Genomic DNA, 24440 nt, shown 5'->3' with positions numbered 1-24440 from the left:
CCATCCCAGTGGAGTCTTCCTGACATTTGGCCATAACTCTAATAAGTTAGGCTAACACAAAAGTAACTCTGTACATCATCAAACAAACACCATCGTTTGATGATGTACAGAGAAGCATGATGGTGAAAGCATCATGATCTGGGGTTACCTTTCTTCAGGCAGAAGTTAAGTTTCTGTTGGTGAAGACGAAGATACAAACATTTCCAATAATAATCAGTAATTAATCCGATTCCAACCGTTCATGTTTCTGTGAAACAATTGGCGATAGAGATTAGTTTCATTTTTCAGCATCACAGTCCAAGTCCACAAATCCTAATCAACAAAAGAATGATAGGATGAGAGAAATTTTTTGAAAAAGAGAAAAAAAATTTGTAATGGTCTAGAAAACCTGTGAGGTCATCTGCAGACATACAGAAAAGGTAATCATTTAATAAATTAAATCATAATATCCTTATATCAAAATTTGTTTAATGTCCTGAAACATTTAACTGCGACAAAATACCAAAAACAGAGAAGAAAACATGTAAGGCAACTACTTTACACAACACTAGCCAAGAATAAGAACGGTTTTATGAGATCATCTGCAATTTACAATTATTAAGAAATTAAACCACTGTTACCATCTTGTGCTAGAATTAAAAAAGTTACACATTTATGCAGTATTGATTGTCCCCAAACATGAATTCAACATTCTGTTTTACTACTAAAGATGAAATTGCCTGTGGATATTTTATCCTTTACTCTCATATCTAAATCTTATGTATTGGACGGACCTTTTCTTATTGCAATGCTGATGCTTGCTTGTGTGTCTGCAAAACCTGGTACTTTTGAAACAGCATTTTCAGTTTAAATCCGCAAACACTGGCCATGGCAACCTGGTGAGAGCGCGGCATCCTCCTACTGTAAATCCACTCTCCGGATGCCCGTATTGATCCTGCCAGTCGATAGTGTTATTCATGTAGCCTCACAAGCCAGTACCCTTGCTTATTCACAATAACTTCACAGTCAGCAAGGCATGGAAAACAAATCTGTCTCCGGTGTGCAGGAGAGCTGAGACACTGCAGCTGAAGAAGAGATGATCTGACTGGTTGGTGCACAGAGGAGAGGTTAGTAAAAGAGACAGGAGAGCATCCATACACACACCTCCACACATATCGCACAGGGTACTGAGTGTGCTGGATTACAAAGCAGTGAGCACTGTGACAGTAAGCTCAGGAAATCCAAAGACAGATTTAAAGCTGCCAATCAAAGAAGGCCCCGTATATGTGTACAAAAGCCGATGCTTTAAAAAAGCTGCTGTTGATCTCTGTGAGTTGTGCCAAATGCTGAACCTTTCCACATTTTCTCATGTTACATATCACAAACCTAAACACACATTCAAAGCTACAACTGAAGAGTTTAAATTAAAGCATATCCATGTGTCAGAATGGTCCAGTCAAAATTGTCTCTTCATATGTAATCTGTGCACAAAGTTTAAAAATAGTCCACATTTTCCCTTGCATCTGTGTTGATCTATCAGATAAAGTCCTAAAGAAATATATTGAAGTGTGTAGTTGTCGCATGACAACACAAAAAATTTATGAGCTGCTTGTTTGTGTGTGTGTGTGTGTGGGTGGGTGTGTGTGGGTGCGTGTGTGTGTGGGGGGGGGGGGGGGGGGGGGGGTGTGCGTGTGTGTGTGTGTGTGTGTCTGTTTAAAGTTGTGTGAACATTCGCAACAGCTGGCTTGAAATGGTCAGCTGGTACTGTCTTCCCACTGGCTTGCTCCGCCATGTAAACACACTCCAACTGGTTTATCTTTAGCAGCACCCATTCAGGCGGGACGGAGAGAGAGGGAAGGGAGGTCAGGGATGGAGGTATGGAAAGAGGGAGCGGGTGGGGGGGGGGGGGGTATATTGTGAAAGTAAAGCATAAAGGAGGGAGGGAGATGGAAAACACAAGCAGACAGTGTGTGTACCTTCATGCTCCTACACATGTAGATTATTAAATATATAAAGTTACCAAGGCTGCCCCATTTCCTGCTTCCTCTCCACTCGACACCCTGCCCTAAAACACAAATAAACCATGTGTCACGCTGCAGGCATCCCAACACTCTCTTGCACCAAATATCGGATTTGATGATTCTTGTATTTCAGCAGCCACAGGTTTCAAGTTGATTCACTGGGGTCATCTGAGCTAAATCGACTCAGGCATGGCGTGCACAAAGTTTCAAAAGAGAGAAACAAGTCTGCCCCGAAGAGGAGAGGAGAAGAGAGCTGAAGGACAGAGCTGGACAAGCGCAGACACAAGTGCTGACCTTTCATCTGTGCCATCTTTGCTTGTGTGCGTGTTTGCATGAGTGTGTGAGAGAACCCTTGTAAAATAATATACATGTTAGCCATGGACACACACTCACATGCACTTTAAAGACAGAGGTGCACCCATGAGGGAAGTGCACAGTCATCAGTAATCGTCGTCGTTCAACAAGCAGTGGGTCGTGCCCTGCGTCTGTAAGCATTTCTGTGGAGAACAGAGCGGGAGAATCCCCCTCACATAAAAAGGATTAGTGTTTGAGGAGCTGAGCAGATACAGATGCTGCTCCACTTGTACCAGCTCACTGACACATGGAGAAAGACACACAGTGCTAAAGCTACTAGCCGGTTATTTTTTGTAATTGAGAATTTATTCACAATAAAACCAACGCTCTCAATCATAAACAAGTTCACATGCCTCTGGTGACTTCACACGAGGCACACGACAACTGACCGGCAAAGTTTTCAGCATATTTTTTGTCTTTTCCTTCTGTCTTTCTTCACATTTTTAAATCTATTTCTGCCCTCAAAGACATTTATTTCTACTTTGCATGGCTCAAATATATGAGTCGAATGCAAGAAGACTGGATATATTGGATGCGATATATCCAATATAGATCGACTTCGTTATCAAACATTTATAATCATTCCGAGTACGGCCACTGAGGCGGGGGGGTGTTCAGTTGACCCAGGCCCAAGGTGGGGTCGGCCTAGAACAAAAAGTACTTTATTTTCCTCCATGATAAGTAAAAAGCAGTTATATTGTGTAGGCGTATGTGCATGAGAGTACTGCTGGCAATTTTTAGAATATAGTGCTTTTAATATTTATCATGACAGGAATTGTTGCAATGACACTAAACATATATTTGCATGAAAGAAATATACTTATTCACTACAATGCTTATAAGAATAGCATAAACCTAAAAAAACATATTCTGCAAAGGTCCATTAAGAACTTTCAAAAAAATTGTGATTAAATTTAAATTACTCATGAGTTGGTTTTGGACATCATGCGATTATTTGAGATTAAATATTTAAATCGATTGACAGGATTAATATGTATATATACATATACGTTTATATGTAAATATAAATGATAACATATAATAATGTACTTATATACTTTATAATTTTTAGAATTTGTGTCGCTGTTAGTTTTCTGCCGCAGGACAGGAGTTCCAGAGCTGCTATCCTGCAACATTTTGATGCATCCCTTCTCCTGCACACCTGACTCAGATGAATGTCTCATTGACAGGCCTCTGCATATGTGGAGGACTGAATGCTGATAAGGGAATTCACAGATGAGATTCAGGTGTTGGAGAAAGGATGCATCTAAAACTTACAGGACGAAGGACTGGAGTTGGGCAATTCTGATGCAGAAAAGGTGGAAAATTAAAAGATGCCAAAGTATGGAGCAAATAGGAATATGAATCATGTCTTTAAATGGTAAATATCATAACTGTCAACTGCCCTGATTACTAGACAACTTGTAATAATATCCATCTTGTCAGGTTGATGTGCTCCATTTAAATAGCTTTGAACCCTTAACAATTGCTTCCTACAGAGCTATTGTATTATCTTCAGCAAAAATAATTGTCATGCTAACGAGTCCAATCCCAACAGTTAGCCCCACCATAATTGAGCAGTACAGCCTATACCATTGCCAGCATCACAATTAACTTCAGAGGGGAGAATAAAAAGAAGCTCTATCACTCACAGTCAGACAGAGAGCAGTTCTTCAATAGCTTAAGTAGCAGTTATAGTAAAAAGTAGTGCCAAGGTGGTAGTTTAGACAGTGTGCAATGCCACTGTGCCGCCAAATTCTTCACTGTTTCAGGTGATTTAAGCTTAATGTGGCATTTACTCATTTTATGCACACAGAAACCAGTCTGATAGAAAATTTTAAACAGATACTAGATCTGTACCTAACAAATTTGTGACAACTATTATTGTTGTCATTTATTGCTTCAGCTTCACCATCCAGACTGGTTTAAAACATCTAAATATGAACATCTGAAGCATCTTTAACGTGTAAATGAGCCTGCTGATCTACTGGGATGTTGACATACACGTCACCAGGTTTATAGGTAAACATCTCAGAAAGAGAAAATATATAGTGAGTAACAGCTGTTTAGATGTAAATGGAAAACCAGTTCCAGATGACAGAAAAGCAGCAGTAACAGAGATAACCACTTGTTAAGCTACGCAGAATAAGATCTCTGCAAGCACAACATGTTCTATGTTGAAGACGGTGGGCTACAACAGTGAAAGACCAAGGTAAGTATACTTTTGTAAGCTACAAACAGGAAAATTAGGCCAAAATCCCCAAACATTCACCAAATTGGACACCAAAGGATTGGGAATAAGTTGCCTCATCCGATTACAGTCTGCAACATTCAGATGGCGAACTCAGAATTTGGCATTTATAAACATTATGAAATTATGAGTCCATCCTGTTTCTTGAACATTGTAATAGGCTCACTTTACTCCAGTGTCCTGCATGGTCCTGATGTCTGAATCTAAAAGAGCACCTTTTGGGAAGTGGTGCAATGAGAGATTTGTATCATAGACAAATATGCAGCAATTATGTGATATTATCCCAAAATGGACTAAAATCTATTTCTCTTAGATTCCTGACATTCCACTTAAAGTTTATAATGCCACAGAAAAAATTAAAGCAGCTCTGGGGCCAAAGAGGGGACTAGGATGGTGTACCTGATCAAGTATCCACAGAGTATGCCAAAATCTATCAGAAATTGGTCTTCCACCATAAGGACAACTGATCATCTTTGTTCTTGTTATCTTGCGATGTAAATGACCCATAAAACACAAAGCAGAACAAACAGTTGCCCCTTTTCTTTTTACAAACATTGTAATTTGTGAAACCCTGAGGAGGAAATTCATATTTATTACCTTCTGTTTTTATTATTATTTGTGAATACAGTATTTTTTTTAGTGGGTGAAAAAATACTACTTGATAGTATCTTACCAGATAAAAAATCCATGAGCAGCTTGTTTGTTTTAGTCTATTGCCTTATGCCTTTTTTATTTTTGGTATTTGATTTCTTGAGATGAGTGCTTCTTTTGTCTGTTCTGGATTTTTGTATCAATTCTACAGTGACATGAAGCCTTTAGGGCAAAGCAATTTCATTTGTACAGCACGCAACAAGACAATTCAATGTACTTTAGGTGATGAAAGTCTAAATCACATAGCAAGGGGTACGGAGAAAATCCACAGAATCACATTTTTACCGCTGCTTCCACCTCGATGGAGATCTGCAGCCTACACCTAAAGCTCTTGGTGATCTATGTCAGATTACTGTCAGTCACGAAGCCGCTTCAACCTGATCCAAGTTTCCCCGAGATGATGTGACTGAACATCTCCATCACCTTTCGCATCGCGAGCCTACTGGCACAGCATATTATAATGTTTTTCTGACTGCGTGCATATTTTGCAGTGCAACATCTGAAGGTGTGATACTGAATCAGCCGTCGGTTCACGCTGTCAGCCCGACAGATGGGCATCGGGCGGCGCGCCTCTCGCTCTCTCTCACGCTGTCAGCAGAGGATCTTACCTTGGTGAGCTGAGCGATCTTCTTGCACATCTTGCTGTGCATCTGGTAGTCATAGAGCTCCTGCTCGATGGTGGCCAACTCTGCCGCAGTCCCGTTCACGGTGGAGCCCTGCCCGGGGGACTGTGCAGCCTTACCGGCGCCTGAAGCCATAATGGAACCCCCCACCACCTCTCTCTCTCTCCCTCTCTCTCTCTCCCAGGGGAACTTCCCAAGACCAGAGGATTGTCAGAAATGATCCTTCCGCCTCGCGGATGAAAAATCCCACGGAAATCGTGTCAGCTTCCTACTCGTGCATCTCATCCCTCCGCGCGCAGATCCTCTCTCGGCATCTCCAGGAATCCGGCGGTAGATCGTCGGGGCTCTCCTGGTGCGTTCCGGTTGCTGCCCCGCTCTCCTCCTGCTGGCCGCCCGGTGATCGCGGAGGTCACACGCTGGAAGTCCATCGGGGACGCGCTTGCGCCAGCCGAGCCTGTCCTGTTGCCAGCAGATGTATATATATTTTCCTTATTCTAATAGGGAGGATGAGAGCGTACAGTCCGACCACCTGTCTGGGGGCCGGGGCGGAGAGGGGCGTGTGTATCTGTGGAACATTACCGGAGACAGCAGCTGGAGAGGCTCACTGCTGCAGTGCTGCCCCGCCCCTGATCGCTGTACGGAGGGGAGGAGGAGGAGGGTCTCCGGGGTCCGTGTGATCAGTTGGATAAACATACACAGAGGCTATAGGAACACCGAGACAAATGTATGCATTGTGATACCATTTGACAGAAAACACCCCCAGAGGAGATTTATGGGAAGCAGCAATGAAAGAGTTGGATAAAACACAGCAAATCCAGAAAACATGGGAAAATGGATGATTTCTCATTGTTTTGAATCGCATATTTACTCTTGGGACAGCTTTCAGTGAAATGTAGGACATGCACAGGGGTGGCTGCAGTTAACAAAAGGGGTGACCATTTGGGGGTCCATGCCCCACTCTTGGGTGGCAAACCAAAACCAGAAGCCAGAATTTCCAGTGCTTTTTACTGTTGGGGTCATAAATTAATCAAAATACGCTCATATTGACAGAGGAGAAAGCAACATAACTCAGTTCTCCGGTTAAGGAAATACTAGTTTTAACAGCTGGAGGATTATCTGCTAGTGACCACTCCTTTTGTTTCACTGGCACATAAAAAAATGTGACTGATCAGCTCCTGTGCTCTGCTCCACCTCCACCTTTGATTAGCACCACCAACCCTTTTGTAAGTTGCAGGTGTCAAAATGAGCTTTGATCCACACTATGCATCTAACTATGCCCCATGGTTTTGGCTTCTCTTCTGTACAGAAGGAGCTCCCTGTGCAGCACATTCTTGGTTCCACTTAATCCAACCGATACTGGAAAACCAGTTGGCTCCAAATGTTGGATCACAAACAGATATGAAGAAAATTAAATAATCTGAACACACTTGGGCAGAGTTGTCTAGCATAAAATTTACATCCAGTTAATCTGTGACGACTAGCCCACTGACAATCTTATTTGGACAACCACCAGTTTAAGACAACCACCAAACTTATTGTGACACCCATGCTGCTCAGCCCACCGTGGATCTCCCCTTGGTGCCACCAATGCTCAAAACACACACGCACTATAGGCTTAATCCAGTTGTTCACCCCCCTTAAACTAACCCTCCCTCTATCCTTTGGTCTTTATTTAAGGACCAAGGGATCCTAAAAGATTGTATTGAGAAATGGGATTCTCCCTAGATGTTGATACATTATTTGTTCTCCCTGTTTCTTGATACTTCAGTGTATGTAACAGAATATGCCAATAAGTCTTGAGTAAATTATTAAAACTGTGGTAGATATTTTCTCTCAAATCTTCATGAAGTCCTTTTAGCGAAATGCTAGAAAGCATAAGTTTCTGTATGAAGCATAGAGTAATGCAGAGCTGCTACACCCCCAAATCTTACTGCAAACTGCTGGTCAGCTGGCTATGAAAAAGGGACAGCTTTGGTGTATATATCAAAGGTATGTCAATCATCAAATTCATCAAACTAACACTTATTTTTAGATTTACAGTTGCAAGCTTCGAGTGGTGTGTTTATCAAGCAAAGCCTGCATGCTAATTCGCTGTTACTAGGCACAGAGCAGAATGTTTGCAATGAAAATAATTTACTTGAAAACCACATATGATTTTTTTGAAGAGTGTGTTCCAAATTTTTACAGAGGTCTAAATAATAAAAACAACAAATCCATCACATAGGCTAGATCAATGGAAATGGGATAATAATGTGTCATCTTTGCTGCAGCATGAATACATACTGTAGTATATTATACAATTAACAATTAACTAAACCAAGGTACTAACACAACAAATACTATCGAAACAGGGTTTTATATATAAAATGCTCATCTCTGGGTGCAACTCAAGCAGCAACAAGACAGAGGGAGCTGAAGGGTCAGAGGTGTCTCCACCATCTGTTCAGGAGCTGAGTGAGACGTGCTGCAGGAGCAGAGCTTATAGGACGCTGTCAGACACTCCACATTCTCTCTCTAGGAACATTTTGAACTACTGTCATCAGGCAAGCCTCCAGCAGCAGTGAAAGTAGAAACACAAGATCATAACACAGCTTTCTACCTCAAATTGTTAAAATGCTGAACTCCTGTTAAGACAGCTTCCATGACTTACATCAACATTTCATTACATAGTGCAGTTGTTTCTAAGTTCTCGGTGTATGTGTTTTTGACTACTTGTGTTTTCTGTGAGCCACATGATTATATTTTTACTGTTATATGGAATTGCACGTGCTTGTTTTATTGTGGACATACAATAAGATTAAAATGAACTGATTTGAATTTCTCATTGACTGAATAATGGATGGAATAACATTCAGTACATTACCCAGAGTGGCAGACCTCCAAAGTTTTAACAAATTCATGATGATTTATAAAAACATTTGGAAATCAGTGATGCAGGGGCATAGCTTTGCACTATAACTATTACAACATAAAAAGGAAGAAAGTGCAGGAACAACCAGTAAATGCAAACTCACAGTTAGAGCCTTCCCTCCCATCCAGCAGGTGGCGGTAAAGCCCTTAAGGCTTCATAGAAAAGGAAACTCCCCTCCTACGGTTGAATTTGAAAACAGGCGGCAGTTTTACGACTAGAAAGCTCACAGCAAGGTAAACGTATAACCCTTTTAAGATTGATAGACGAACCATTTTCATGTAACATTAAACTTATGTTGTTTTAAACAAAGCTCGGCTGGTCGTGAGGGACTTGCTTTTTGGCTCTTGTTTGCGTGTAAAGTGTGTTGGTCATCTAAACAGACTGCTGCTGTGTCAGTGCTGGAAAAGAAACGTTGCTCTCTATTTTGCAAAACGCCGGCTGTTGTTTAAATGTGTTTTTATATTTATTTGATATTTTTTTTGGTATTAGATGACTGCGGACAGTGAGATAGAGCTAAAGGAGGCATTTCAACGGGCTCAAAAAGGACACAACAACAAGGCGAAGCTGGTGGCGAGCCTGAAGAGTCGCTACAACAAGGTACAGCTGCTGATCGTGCTACCTACTAAACACACCTTTCTCTAATATGTAACCACACACTTCAATAGATTTTATTGACAACCTTATGTAAAAGACCAAAATGCATGGTTTTCAAAATTTCTTTACTAATAAAAAGCTGAACAAAAATAAAATCAAGTGCAAAGACTGGGGGCTTTAGAAGTTGTGTAATTTGGTTGCAATTTAATTTCGGAAGGTCTAGGGCATTTTGTAAGAGAACATTAGAGAAGAAACGATACCATGAAGACAAAAAGAACATGGATCAGGGACAACGCTGTGGAGATGTTTGAATAAACCAGTGATCCCTAGCCTGCATGTTTTAGATGTTTCCCTACTTCAGCACAATGATTCAAGTGTTTGTATTGCCTCTTTAGCATGCCTTCAGTTGCAGTTAAACTCTGTTAATCACCCATTCATTTAATCCAGGTGACAAATGGCAAGGATAAACATTAAACATGCAGGACATTGGGCCTCAAGGACCTGGGTTGGAGAATTCTGCATTAAACAAAATCCCAGGTTTTGGAGATCACATGGAGTGCTGTTCAATCCACCATCTGAACAGCACCATATGAATTTCTTTTGCTTTTACAATAATTTTGTGGTAGTCTATCCCCTAAAATCCACATTAAATGAAATGAAGCAAGAAACTGTTTTTTTTTAATTTATTTATTTTTTTTATTTCAATCCAAAATACTTTTTTTTGCTTTTGTTTTAGAGTTGAATGTTTGTTTTTTCCCCTGGGTTTTACTGTCCCATAACTATCATCAGTCACATGTTTCATTTCCTCCTACAGCTTGAGGACAAGACTCTGTTCCATGAAGAGTTTGTCCACTACCTGAAGTATGCAATGATTGTGTACAAACGAGAGCCTGCTGTTGAAAATGTGATTGAGTTTGTGGCCAAGTTTGCCACAAGTTTCCAGCCTCTGCCCAATTCAGAGGATGAGCAGCAGCAGGAGGAAGAAGAAGAGGAGGAGGAAGATGATGAAGATGATCATCCATTTCTGAGTTTCATCTTCAATTTTCTATTGGAGGTATTAAGAATATATGCCTACATATTCTTCTTGACCTTTATTAGCACTCACTAGTATAAGATTTAACTACAAAATTCAAAAGTGTAAAAAATTAGTAATTTTACAGATTAGACCATGAGGACATGCACCGGTACCTGGATGTCTAAATGACTCTTCACAGTTAAAATACCTGCACTGCCAACCTGATGAGACGTGTGAAACTTGCTGCCTTTTATTTGATAGAAACTGTTTGACATTTTTTCCTCCATTTCTCCCTTCAGTCTCACAAAGCCAACAGTCACGCAGTGCGTTTCAGAGCGTGCCAGTTGATCAACAAGTTGCTGGGCAGTATGGCGGAGAACGCCCAGATCGACGACGACCTCTTCGATCGGATCCACCAAGCCATGCTGGTCCGTGTCACGGACAAGTTCCCTAACGTGAGGATTCAGGCAGCTTTAGCGATGACCCGCCTCCAACAGCCAAAGGATCCTGACTGTCCCACCATCAATGGTTTGTTTTTTATTTTATTGTTTTACTTGTTAATTTTAAATCTTGTAAGTATTTCACTTCAGAAAGTTGTTAAGCACCCAGTTTTGTGTCTAATTTATTATTTGTTATATTTGATCTGGTTTTTCTGACATTGTACTCATGGCTTGATAACTGTCAATCTTTGTTTAACCTAAGTTTGTGATTCCTCTATTTGTATTGGCCCATCAGCTGTCTCATTTTTAGTCTCTTCTGTATTTTCAGCTTACATGTTAATTCTAGAAAATGACAGTAACGCGGAGGTGCGACGTGCCGTTCTTTCCTGCATTGCAATGTCGCCACAGACTCTACCTAAAGTTCTCAAACGCACTCGAGACATTAAAGAGAACGTCCGCAAGCTGGCCTACCAGGTACACATGCAATCAGTCAAGTAAAAGATGTGCGTTAGTAAAATACTGGGAACTCTGTTTTTTTCTGTAATTTCACCTTTATTTTTCTGTCTTCGGCAAAAGGTTCTCTCTGAAAAGGTTCACATTAAAGCTCTTACCATCGCACAGAGAGTCGGTCTACTGCAGCAAGGTCTCCATGACACCTCAGGTAATGTTTAGTTTTTTCATGGTTAAAAAAAAAAGTCCATTGCAACAGACTGGCTGTTGCGAACAGATAAAGTCTCGCTTAACACTTTCACACAATGTATAAATAGCATCAGTACATATTAAAAATATCATCAGGCCTAAATATATAAAAAACATTTTTAGCCTTCTCAAATCTATAAAAAATCTATCAGGTTGATGATTAATTTAGCTTAAATAGCACCTTAAAATATTTAAACTATTAGTGTATCGAAACCAGTTTGACCTTCTGGTGTAGTTTCTGTTTCTAAGCAGTTTAAGTTACAAGACAACAATAAATAAAAACATTTTTTTACATCTTTTATTGATTTTATATGTACATATTTGCAGTTTTTTGTGCACCTTGTGGCTCTTAAATAAACTTAAAGGCCAGTTTCAGATGAGTGTGTTTGTGTTAAATCAGTCTTTTCGACCGGCTGTGTGTGTTACAGAGTCGGTGAGAGACATTGTTTGCAGTCGCCTGCTGCCGGCTTGGCTGCTTCGGCTGGATGGAAACGTCATCGAGTTGCTCCATCGGCTGGACGTGGAGAATTGTACTGAAACGGCTATGGAAACCCTGAAGGCCATCTTTAAAACAATGCCAGCCGAAGAGCTTCTGCAGAACAGAGCGCAGCTCGACAATAGGTAGGCTCTCAGATTTTCTTTTTTCACGTGCGCCAATTTAAGCATCTGTTGTCTGACATAAACTAATAAAGTTTTGATTTAACAACAGAAAGGTGATCCCCGAGGACGCTATGACCTGTGAAAATGTGCTTTACTGGAGATCTCTGTGTGAGTTCCTGAAGGGTAAAGGAGATGATGGGGAGGAAATGCTTGAACAAGTGCTGCCAGATGCTGCAACCTATGGCGACTACCTCTTTGGGTAAGTTACTACATAAGAGATTCACAAAATAAGTATTGTGCAGTCAGTATTTTGTATTTTCAAAGTCTATTCTAAATGAGTTTGGTAAAGTCAGTGGATTTAAAAAAAAATATAAGCTTTGGACCTTGTAAAATATGAAGAGATGCACACGGGGAAGTTCAGCCAGTTGGTAACTTGAAAAAACCCAATATTTTTCCATCAAGTGAATGCACCATGGATCAAAAGCAGCTGAAGTCATGCTATTGGTGGAGGTGCAAACAGTAGAATAAATAGCACAGGATTTGTGGGAAAGAAAGTTGTACAAAATGGTGACAGAGGACTGGACGAACAGTCATGTGATTTTTTTTAATAAGATTTTTTTTCTTTTAAACGTGCACAAAACTCATAGATTTAGTACAAATCTTGTTCTTCCTTCTGTTATTTGCTCTGGGTAAACTTGGCAGCCTTTAAAATTAAAACACATTTTCCAGATATTACAAAGATATGTTACCCACCAATAACTGTAGAAAATAAATTAACACTTTTGAGCTTTATTTATTTCTAAGGGCTGTAATCAATTTTTAAATAGTTGCTTTTGATTTCCATTTGGCTGGGGTCCCAGTCTCCCCCTCTATTGGTCCTGCGAGTAAGACCTTGTGCCTCTCTGTATTAGATACAAAGTAAAATATGTTCCTTTGTGTTTTTCTTGTATGTAGTTAATGTTATTGTAGCTACTTTGTGACACAATAAATCTGAAAATCAAAATTTCTATGATGATGTTGTACCCACAGGTATCTGAAGGCACTGTTTTCTGAAGAGTACTCTATGTATGTAACTGTGTGGATAACTGAAGCCTTACTATTTAATTTATTTAATGTGTGCCTAACTATTTGTGTGTGTTTTACTCACTTTGTGTTTTTTAATTTAAATAAAAATATGTTTTTTAACTGCCAGGCTTGCCTAAGATGCTGCATACTTGAACTTGCAGAAAGCGACTTACTCAGTATTGCCTTGCTTGTGTGTGTGTGTGTGTGTGTGTGTGTGTTTGTAGAGAGATAAGGGTGGAGGGTGATGCTACTGTTGGAGTTTAACTGACTCGTTGCTTTGTTTGCTGTAGCTATCTGAAGGCTGTGCCTGTGCTGACAGAGGAGCAGAGGGCTGACTTCAACCAGCTGGAGCTCGTCATGACCAAAGAGTTCATCTCCCAGCACCTCATCCATCTCATCGGTTGCCTTGATACCAACGAGGAAGGCGGCAGGTAAATCTAGAGCAAAAATATCTAGATGTAATGCCAAATGCAATCTTTGTCTATGGATTAATCGATGAATGGGTACAAGGATGGGTGAAGCATGCAGACTGGGTGTAGATGTACAAACTAAAACTCAGTTTCAGTTTATCTATCATTTTACCCATTACCTCATCAATCTGTTCATTCATTTTTTTTTTTTTTTTTTTGCAAAACCGGTAATGCTATCTTCCTGAATTTCCCAACAAAAAATGTAAAAGAAACAAGAGCAATCAATAAATTCTAATTAAAGATGAAAAGATATACAAATTTGAGCTGATATTATTGCTGTTGACCAATAATCGATATTTACTGATGTATATATTATCCTAGACTTTCAACATTATAAAAAACAACCACACCACCTACGTTGCTTCTCTGCCTCAATTAAACACTCCTGCGCTGCATCACTGTCACATGACCCACATGTCCAACCTCCTCCACTGGAAAATAAACATACACTGTTAATATTGACTCGGTTTTATTTATCGGTTTATTCATCTTGGAGAGGGTGTACTTGCATTATTATGCCATTACCTTTTATATTACTTGAAAATGGTCTGAAATAGACATCGTTTATCGAATAACTTCTGGAACAATTTATCATCCATCCATCTGTCAGTTTGTCCTTCCATTGTTTCCAAAAGGAATGAGAAATTTTGACATAAAAATATCTATAGAAAATCTGAATCTGTTGTTTTTTTTACAGTTTTCTTGAAAATATTTTGTCTTAAATTACTTGCGTACTTGGATGCAGACATACTGTGTCATAACTTTCTGTATGATGATATGTTGGGCTAACTGATTTGTGTTTGTAGGAAGAGTGTTCAGGCGGTTCTGCAGGAGATGTTGGCTCTCACACAGACCCCGTCCTCTCTGGTGTCTCTCCTCACTGAGAAGCTCCTCGCCCTCATCCCAGACGACCAAAGACGCATCCAGACCGTAAGTCAGACTTTGACTTTAGACGACGAACCTTTTCATCAAGTCAGACTTCTTATCAACTAACATAGATTCTTAACACCATAGCTTGAAGAGCCAGTTAGACGGAAACAAAAAACAATGCAATACTAACTCCGGTGTCTCGGTGTGGCTGTTGAATCATCACCTCTCTGACTCGTATTGAGAGGAGCTGGCTTTCTTTAACAGGTGGCAGAGATCATTTCGGATGTGAGAGAACCCATCATGGAGGCCAGTCAGCCGGTGGATGAGAACAGGAGCCGCCGGCAGCAGGTCCAGGTGGGCTAGACTTGGAGAAACATTGCCCAGATTGCATAATCGCTGAAAATTATACAGCTGTTTTTGCACAGGTGAAACCATCACCTGATGGTAACATTGTAACAGATTTGGACAAAAACATAAGTGTTTTTTTTATTATTATTTTAACTCATGTACTTCATGCACTAGTGTGATTTATTGTTTATTAGGGCTGCGACTAACAACTATTTTAATAATCAGTTATTCTATTGATTATTTTGATTAAAAAAAATAATTTACCACTTAAGCTTATTTTATGCAATATTCGATATACATTAACAGATAAAGATAAACAAGTGAGTTCCTTTTTTAAATAAGAAAGAAAAACATGTTCCCGAAAATGCAATAATATAGCATCGCTTTCATGCTATCAAGTGAAGCTAAAACAATGCCACTTGCAGTTCTGAGTAGAACATGTTTACAAACTAAGAAGATATATTTTATCTTGGATGCCAAATATAAATTAAGTTTTGGCTTAATTACTGCTCTGAAGGATCTTTCAGCAAATGGCCTTTATTTAAGTCTGTATTCTCTAGTTATAATTTAAAGTTACAATCAATTAATTACTAAATTAGTTGACGATTATCTCAAGAACAATCAATTAATCACAATTAATTGTTTCATCTCTATAGTTTATTGGTTAATCCCTTGAGTTTACCTTATCCAGTTGTATCCTTCTAGATGAGTGGAGGTGGGAGATTTTGTCCACTCACCTAGTTAACTCCAGCTAAGGAACGACTCGACTCATCCTCCTCTTCCTCTCTGGTGGTTCCCTCCAGCTTGCAGAGGTGAAGGTTCGCCTCATGGAGGCCAAACAGGATCTGGAGGACTGCATCGCTGCGCAGGACTTCAGTCGAGCAGCAGAGCTGAAGGACTCCATCGCGGGTCTAGAGGATCAAAGAAACCAGGTCCTGCAGGAGATCTCAGAGAGCAGCCAGCCAGTCGACAGGGAGGTTCGCGCTGAGAAGGTGTGCAAGGACACGAGAAGATTCACAGCAGTTATGAAAGATGGATAAAAATTGAACATAATATTCTGTGACAGAACGACCCAGAGACTCTTCTGAGGTGTCTGACGATGTGTGCTGAACTGCTAAAGCAGATGAAGATCAAGACTCGCACTGGTCCCACTATAAGTGCCTTGATGTCATCACTGGTAATTAGTCTGCATTTGATTCATTCTGGTATTTATTTGACTTACGTTCCTTCCAGTATTTTTTTTTTAAATTTCTTGCTCTTTTTTTTTTTTTTTTGTTATTTCCTCCTTTCCTTCCTTTCAGTATCATTTGCATGTTCTTCCTACTGATCTTGCTACCTCAATTTTGTGCTTCCTACGATGTCTTTCCCTTCCTTCTTGGCCTTCCTTCTAAGTTGTGCTCACTGAACATTAATAATTGATTAGAAATCTGGGATGATTTCACAGTAAACCTTTGTATTTCCGAAATGACTGATATGTGTTAAAACTGGAGTCTGGAAAAGTTTTTACTCAAGGAATGTCAATCAGGCGATTAATGATCACAGAAACCAGGTCACAGAAAATGTGTGTTATTGTAGTTGATTCAAATTCCATTAAAATCTTCGCTCAGCGTTGAGGCTACAGAGCTGTCTTACCAGTCTTGATGACTGGACTGAAGCATCCCTGATTTAGCATCTCGTGCGGCACTGCTAAGTTGTTACTGGAGTAAAGCCGTTCAGGAACCTTCTTTGACAGCTGCTAAATATTCCTCAAACGTTGTGCCATCATTTAACAAACATGCTCCTCAAAGTGGTTCCTCCAAGCTGCACAGAGTCTGACTCGGATTCCTTCAAAGAAGCAGAGGGGCTAAAAAAAGAAATCAAAGCAATTCAAACTTCCCTGCTAGAAATGGCTTTTTGGGGGGAACTGTAGAAGTCAAGGCATCAGAGTAGATAACAAAAACACGAGAAAACAGAAGGAAGGTGCAGTAAAGAGTTAACTACAATTGTGAACACATGTTAAAAATAGCGTCTGTGTAAAAATACTTCCTCTTCAAAAAGGAGAGAACCCAAAATATCTCAATCAAGAATAGCAATAGAAGAAAAATATTTCTCCTTTGAATCAATCTGTCAAAATGGGTGTTAACTTGTGCTTAAGAAAATAGCTGAATGTTTATTCATCCTCATTTCATCAATAATCCGTTGTTGAAATTGCAGAATTGGAAAAAGCAGAGCTGTGGTTCATGTCATTTCCTTTGCTTGTCCTCTTAGGTCCTTCCCTCCATAGCAAACGCTCACCCTGCTGTTCGCAATATGGCCGTGGTGTGTTTGGGAACCTGCACCCTGCACAGCAAGGAGCTGGCCAAAACCCACATGGTCCTCCTGCTGCAGGTGAACTCATTTCTGAACAGATTCATACCAGAGTGTGCAGATTGTTTTATTTTTTATTTACAGCTTCTCATACTTGTGTGGGTTCACAACAACCGCTGCTTCTTTTTTTTTTAGCAACAAATCCTTCAAAATGGCTCAAACTTAAGTTAATTTAAACTGAAATGAAGAGATATTCATACCTCTTTGCTTTTTCACACTACAACCACAAGCATTAGGTCAACACAAAGAAGCACATAATCATGGTGTCTGCCCATCCTTAAAACGCCTGATGTTTGTGTCTAAAATTAAGACTTTAAAATGTCTGAAATTTATTTAAAAACATGCAAGTGAACCTTAAATTAAATTTTAGATTTTTATCATGAAATATATCATCTCGTAGTTTTTTTTGTTTAATTTTTTTTTTCTTGCAGTACTTTTCTGTCAGGCAAATTTATGAGGTTTATTCAGATGTTCTGAGGTGGTTGAGGCTACCAGTAGCTACTAATATACCCTTGCTGGCTAGTTGATTAGCATTTCTGCGTCAACTATGGGCGATGGGCTCGACACACGGGAGAGCGATGAACAACAGAGGCAGATGAAAACCAATGCCACTCTGGATGAAACCAAACGGACGGGACGCAATAATGACGACAGCAACAAAAGTTGACATCCACAAACAACCCCAGCAATCTCAGGTTTTGCAATGCTTAACTGTAATGCAGCAAGTTCTCCCAACCACCTCCTAATATTTTTTTGTTTTCAATTTAAGATTTCATTCAAGGTTGTGTTAAAAATGCTTTAAATTTGACTTTCTGAAACCTACAGTCATGGCCAAAAGTATTGAGAATGACACAAATATTATATTTTCACATGATCTGTTGCCCTCTGGTTTTCATGTGGTATAGCAGATGTTGTCATCACATACAGAAATACAATTGCAATCATATTATCAGTAACAAAAGCTTTTAATGACAGTTAGAATGAGTTAATGCAGCAAGTCAATATTTGCAGTGTTGACCCCTCTTCTTCAGGACCTCTGCAATTCTCCCTGGCATGCTCTCAATCAATTTCTGGACCAAATCCTGACTGATAGCAGTCCATTCTTGCACAATCAATGCTTGCATTTTGTCAGAATTCCTAGGTTTTCGTTTGTCCACCCGTCTCTTGATGATTGACCACAAGTTTTCAATGGGATTAAGATCAGGGGAGTTTCCAGGCCATGGACCCAAAATCTCTATGTTTTGTTCCCTGAGCCAGTTAGATATCACCTTTGCTTTATGGCAAGGTGCTCCATCATGCTGTAAAAGGCATTGTTCATCACCAAACTGCTCTTGGACGGTTGGGAGAAGTTGCTCTCGGAGGACATTCTGGTACCATTCTTTATTCATGGCTGTGTTTTTAGGTAAGACTGTGAGAGAGCCGACTCCCTTGGCTGAGAAGCAACCCCACACATTAATGGTTTCAGGATGCTGTACAGTTGGCATGAGACAAGACTGGTGGTAGCGCTCACCTCGTCTTCTCCGAACAAGCTGTTTTCCAGATGTCCCAAACAATCGGAAAGGGGATTCATCAGAGAAAATGACTTTACCCCAGTCCTCAGCAGTCCACTCCCTGTACCTTTTGCAGAATATCAGTCTGTCCCTGATGTTTTTCCTGGAGAGAAGTGGCTTCTTTGCTGCCCTCCTTGAGACCAGGCCTTGCTCCAAAAGTCTCCGCCTCACAGTGCGTGCAGATGCACTCACACCAGCCTGCTGCCATTCCTGAGCAAGCTCTGCACTGCTGGTAGCCCGATCCCGCAGCTGAAACACTTTTAAGAGACGGTCCTGGCGCTTGCTGGTCTTTCTTGGGCGCCCTGGAGCCTTTTTGGCAACAATGGAACCTCTCTCCTTGAAGTTCTTGATGATGCGATAGATTGTTGACTGAGGTGCAATCTTTCTAGCTGCGATTCTCTTTCCTGTTAGGCCATTTTTGTGCAGTGCAATGATGACTGCACGCGTTTCTTTCGAGATAACCATGGTTCACAGAAGAGAAACAATGATGCCAAACACCAGCCTCTTTTTAAAGTGTCCAGTGGTGTCATTCTTACTTAATCATGACAGATTGATCTCCAGCCCTGTCCTCATCACCACCCACAGCTGTGTTAATGGAGCAATCACTGAAACGATGTTAGCTGGTCCTTTTGAGGCAGGGCTGCAATGAAGTTGAAATGTGTTTTGGGGGATAAAGTTCATTTTCTAGGCAAATATTGACTTTGCAATTAATTGCTGTTACGCTGATCACTCTTTATAACATTCTGGAGTATATGCAAATTGCCGTTATAAAAACTGAAGCAGTAGACTTTGTAAATATTAACATTTGAATCATTCTCAAAACATTTGGCCATGACTGTACAGATCAAATCAAATCACATTTTATTTGTAAAACACATTTCAGCAGCAAAGCATTTCAAAGTGCTTTATATATATATATATATATATATATATATATATATATATATATATATATATATATATATATATTAAACCCCATTGAGATCTAGATCTCATTTTCAAGAGGGACCTGGGCTTTGCATCATAACAAACACAAAAACACAGTCATGCAACATAGAATCAACAATCAAAACATTACATCAAGTCAAATGCCATCGTTAAATTCGTAATTGATTACGTTTCAAATACAACTCTAAACAGGTGGGTTTTTAGTCAAGATTTAAAGGAAGTCAGTGTTTCAGCTGTTTTAAGGTTTCCGGAAGTTTATTCCAGATTTGTGGTGCATAGAAGCTGAATGCTGCTTCTCCTAGTTTGGTTCTGGATCTGGGGATGCAGATACCCTAACAATTACTATGTGAGGAAATAAAGCAAATATTTTCTCTCAACTTACATCAAATATAGTCAGGTTTGAACAATTTTGCAAGACACTGCAGGTAATGTAGTTCTTAAAGTTAAGAGCCACCATAGGTCTGAAAGCATTAATGAGAACAAAATTAGAATCTGTGTTTTCTTTGTTTTCGTTTTTTCTCCAGATCGCCCAGCTGGACGAGGTGAAGATCCGCATCAGCGCTCTGCGGGCGATCATTGACCTACTGCTGCTGTTCGGCTTCCAGCTGCTCTCTGAAACGGCGTCCACTCAGACCATCCAGCCCCCGCTGTCACCCGACAGGCAGGAGGGCGACGCGGCATCGGGCGAGGACAAGGGGAACATTCCAGAAGACTCCGCACAGAGCGTACTGGTGATGCTGTCAGAGTTCCTGGACAGTGAGGTGAGCTTGATTAATTCATACACTGCTGACAAATCCGGTAAGTGTTTGAGTCTAGGGTTGAAACAATCAATTGGATTAATCTTGATGAATCGATTACTGAAATAACTAAATCAGTAATCGGTTAATTGTTAGCTGGAGCACATAGACTTTGTTGAAAGAGCAATACACTCAGCAGTAATTAAGAAAAAAATTATTTTTTTCTTAAATTAAAGAAAAAATTAATATTTTGACATATATTTGTCAAAATAAATAAAAAATGTTATTTTGACAAAAAATATATACATTTTGTCAAACAGCAGATGTTATTTTTTATTTGATAAAAAAAAAAAAATCTTCTTTGTCTGTAAATGTTTTACCCTCCAAAAATCTCCTATTAAGGATCTTTTTTTTTTTTTTTTTTGAAAAATAGTCAACAGATCAGTCTTACAGTGTACTGATAATTCAAGAAGAGGGTTGAGATTTTCACATGTTGATAGAAGAATAATTTTTAGTTGCAGATTAATCCTTTGGTACAAATGATGCAGCAGACTCAAAGAATGCTGTTATTACAGTTGAGGCAATACAATATTTTTATTTAAATAAGGAATCGAATTATTTTTGTATTTTTATATGTATTTCCAACATTTTATAAAATAAGCTTCAGTGGTTAGACAAAAAAAAAGCACAATAAGCCAATTAATCAATCCAGTTTTCTATTAATCATCAGAATAATCCATAAAATCATTGCATCCTTATTTGTGTCTGACTTTCGGAGGGAATTTGAATGTTTTTCTGTTAAACAAACCCAGATGTCTGACCTGCGGACGGAGACAGCAGAGGGTCTGGCCAAGCTGATGTACACGGGTCGCATCTCGAGTGCAAAGATGCTCTCACGCTTGGTGCTGCTGTGGTACAATCCTGTCACTGAGGACGATGTCCGCTTGCGCCACTGTCTGGGAGTTTTCTTCCAACTCTACGCCCGCGAGAGCAGGTCTCCCAGCAATAACACCCCCAGGTTGAGTCAGAGGACTTCCTCTCTTTGCGAAGTGATTAAAGAGCAGGTGGTGTTTGTGTGACAGAGCCCACCAGGAGGTTGTGGAGGAGACGTTCCTGCCAACAGTTCGGACTCTGCTGAACGCCCCGGCCACTTCTCCACTGGCTGAGGTGGACATTAACAACGTGGTTGAACTACTAGTTGATCTGACCCGCCCCAGCGGACTCATCAAACCTTCTGCTAACACAGAGGTAAGACGGAACAACATCCAAGAACTTCAGCAAGTCTCTGGCAGGAGATCTCTGCATTTTAAAACATGTCAGCCGATTCAAATGGCTTTTCATGTTGTTTCTTCACTAATGTTCTTTAATCAAACCGTTTGATCAAATTACTTACAACTGGAATCTATAATTAGGGGGCAACTGAAGGAAGTATGTTGTGCTGGATTTTATTTAGAGGTGTCATGCCTTTGGACACAAATGCATGTAGTAAAAACATCTTGAAAACCAAATATTCCTTTCCTTCCACTTCACAATCATGAGCTGTTTAATGTTGGCTTATTGCATTTGATAACATCTGAAAAAGCTCGAAACATGTGAATACTTCTGCAAGGCAATTCACACATGACAGCCACGTTCACTGAATTTGTTTTTTTCAGGAGGTGTGTGTCCATGACTACCTGGCAGTGCGTATGTGTGGAGAGATGCTCAAAGATCCCACGGTGCCTGAAGTCCGCCTCTTTGCCAAGACTCTGAGCAACCTGGAGCTCAGCAGAGAGGAGACAGTGAGGGACGACCTGACGACACTGCTGCAGCAGCTCGTACAGGTACAGATGAGAACAAGACCAAGCACTTTGGCACCAAAGTGCTTGGTGCCAAAGTGCTACTTCTAGCACTGGAATAGAGGTACACCTAAAACATGCAGAGCAGGGGAGCCTGAGAACTGGAATTGAGAAGCGATGTATTAACTAAATGCACTCAAGTCCAGTATTTTGAAACAAACTGGACTTGGATCTACGCTGCAGTAACCCCTGTCTGACGGCTCCTCTTTGGGTCCTTGTAGGTGGTAAAGGATCGCGTTTGCCTCCGTGCTCTGGAGAAGATGCTGCATCAGCTGATGGACTCTAAGGAACAGGCAGAGGTCGTCAACTCCAGTGCTCTCCAACCACTGGGCGTCAATGCAGACGGTACACACCTTTAGATATTCTCTGGTTGAGCGAATTAATGTGTGTAAATCCAGGTGTACCTGCTGTGAAGGAGTGGTCTTATCACCTGAGAGATGCTGAGTGTATTTTTGAAAAGCTTTAATTTCTGTAAATATGCATTGTCTCTCTGTAGAAGTAGCAACAGAAGATCCATCAAAATCCGCTAAGAGACCTAAGAGAGGTAACTCAGACCCTGTGCCTGTACATTCAGTTATTTACAGCACAGTTTTATTTATAGAGCTCCTGACAGGAGGAGGAGGTGACTCAGCTCCAGGAGGTAACCTGAGTGTCTGTCTGCACAGGTCAAAGGAAAGCCAGCACTGCCAAAGGAGGCAGAAGGCCGAGCAGAAAGGCTGAGTCATCAGAGGAGAGGTGAGTTCAGATCTTAACAGGACAGAAAGATGCCAGTTTTCTTTTACAGAGCCATACCTTTACAGTCTGTGTGCATCTTTGTTTGGCTGCAGTGATGGAGAAAATGTCCCAGAGTCTGTTCCTGTTCTGCGTTCGTCGCGGAGGGCAAAGACTGCAGCTCTGGAGAAAACCAAACTGGATCTGAACCCTCTCATCAATCAAGAGGCCAATGTGTCGTGAATGTTCACTCTTGAACAGTTTAAGTGTTTTACTCAGCAGGAACAGAAATGCTTGTCTTTTATTTGTCTCCTATTACTGTTGTTGCATTCAATGTCTATATAGTGATAATTATTCATTACCTACTGGGTCTTAGTAAATATAACTAAGCTTTAAACATTCATGGCTAATAACTATTGCTGTTATATCTTAAGCTTTCACTGAATTTATTTGTGTGCCATTATTTTTTCTGTCTTAACTTTTATAATAAAAACAAATAAATAGAAAAATAAGTTGTCTCCCTTACATGTATTAGTCATGAGTAAGTAAATTTGTTTCATTGGGTTTGTTTATTCGATTCTGATAGCATCACAGATGAGAATAACAGCCGTTAAACTCTTCATGTTAATATTTTTATGGTTCCTATGCAGCCTGGAATTGTATTTGCTTATTTGAGGTGGATGAAAGTAGGAAAATGAAAGAATGGAATTCCATTTATATTGTGACTTTAATTTGTCCTATTAACTCGGTGTTTCTCAGGTCCAGTCCTCACGCCCCCTCTGCCCTACATGTTTTAGGTGTTTCCCTTCTGCCACACACCTGGATTGAATATGTGGGTGATTAACAGGCTTCTGCAGCACTTGGTGGTCATGCAATCATTCGAATCAGCTGTTCTGGAATAGAGGTACACCTAAAACATGCAGAGCAGGGGAGCCTGAGAACTGGAATTGAGAAGCGATGTATTAACTAAATGCACTCTACCTTTGTTTCTTGCTCATGCTTTTTTATGTTTTTCTTATTTTCTATTGTTTCCAGTCCTTGTGGAATTCTTCCTTCCTTGTCTCTCCCTGTCCTCTCTTGTGTCCCTTTTTACCTCTTGTGTTCAAAAAGTGTAACTAGGGTGTTGTTCTAAAATTTTCTAATTTTGAGACTGAATTTTGTCAGAATGATTAAAAAAAAAGCTCAATTATTTTACTCTACATAATAAAGTTACATAACACTGAGTTTTGCTTTTTGAAATGAGACAAATTATTACGTCACAATATTCTATATATCTACCTGCATGCTATCCTCAAATGGATAAAAATTTGTGCTAGCTTAAATTTGTGTTTCAAAACTAAGCCTACAAGTGTCAAACCCTTTGGTTTACTCTAAATTGAAGGCTTGTTAAAGATATGTACCGCCTTGGCCCATTCACAC

The 24440-nt window shown here is 40.1% G+C and overlaps 2 protein-coding genes across 5 annotated transcripts in view; one reads left to right on the top strand and one right to left on the bottom strand.

The window, feature by feature from the left end:
- fam184b (family with sequence similarity 184 member B) overlaps positions 1-8681 on the bottom strand; it is a 35203-nt gene extending 26522 nt beyond the window's left edge. Inside the window, exon 1 of one of the 4 annotated variants that reach the window (XM_032563718.1) lies at positions 5865-8681. In XM_032563718.1, coding sequence (XP_032419609.1) covers positions 5865-6014 — 150 coding nt within the window. In that variant the 5' untranslated portion in view covers positions 6015-8681. Of the gene's footprint in view, positions 1-2393; positions 2720-5864 lie in introns of those variants that run through there. The other 3 variants (XM_032563717.1, XM_032563714.1, XM_032563715.1) reach the window with 3 other exon arrangements.
- Positions 8682-8860: 179 nt separating this feature from the next.
- Positions 8861-24244, top strand: ncapg (non-SMC condensin I complex, subunit G). The gene is made up of 22 exons (XM_032563719.1): positions 8861-9023; positions 9280-9387; positions 10199-10438; positions 10699-10927; positions 11168-11313; positions 11416-11500; positions 11967-12159; positions 12248-12397; positions 13494-13634; positions 14480-14603; positions 14808-14897; positions 15695-15883; positions 15958-16068; positions 17139-17258; positions 20260-20496; positions 21285-21466; positions 21555-21720; positions 22128-22295; positions 22532-22655; positions 22807-22854; positions 22976-23045; positions 23138-24244. The coding sequence occupies exons 2-22, from the start codon at positions 9280-9282 to the stop codon at positions 23262-23264; spliced, it is 3048 nt and encodes a 1015-aa protein (XP_032419610.1). The 5' UTR covers positions 8861-9023; the 3' UTR covers positions 23265-24244.
- The last annotated feature ends 196 nt before the right edge of the window (positions 24245-24440 follow it).

The sequence above is a fragment of the Xiphophorus hellerii genome, chromosome 5 (assembly GCF_003331165.1).
Source record: "Xiphophorus hellerii strain 12219 chromosome 5, Xiphophorus_hellerii-4.1, whole genome shotgun sequence".
NCBI classification, from domain to species: Eukaryota; Metazoa; Chordata; class Actinopteri; order Cyprinodontiformes; family Poeciliidae; genus Xiphophorus; species Xiphophorus hellerii.
Note: the sequence above shows the minus strand (reverse complement) of the source record. Positions and strands in the feature narration are given on the sequence as shown.

What these genes read in the sequence shown, in the direction of transcription:
- ncapg (XM_032563719.1), top strand. Translation starts at nt 9,280, where the DNA reads ATGACTGCGGACAGTGAGATAGAGCTAAAGGAGGCATTTCAACGGGCT. An exon ending in GGGAGGTTCGCGCTGAGAAG is followed by an intron (nt 15,884 to 15,957) that starts GTGTGCAAGGAC and finishes ATTCTGTGACAG; the next exon opens with AACGACCCAGAGACTCTTCT. An exon ending in CTCTACGCCCGCGAGAGCAG is followed by an intron (nt 21,467 to 21,554) that starts GTCTCCCAGCAA and finishes TTTGTGTGACAG; the next exon opens with AGCCCACCAGGAGGTTGTGG.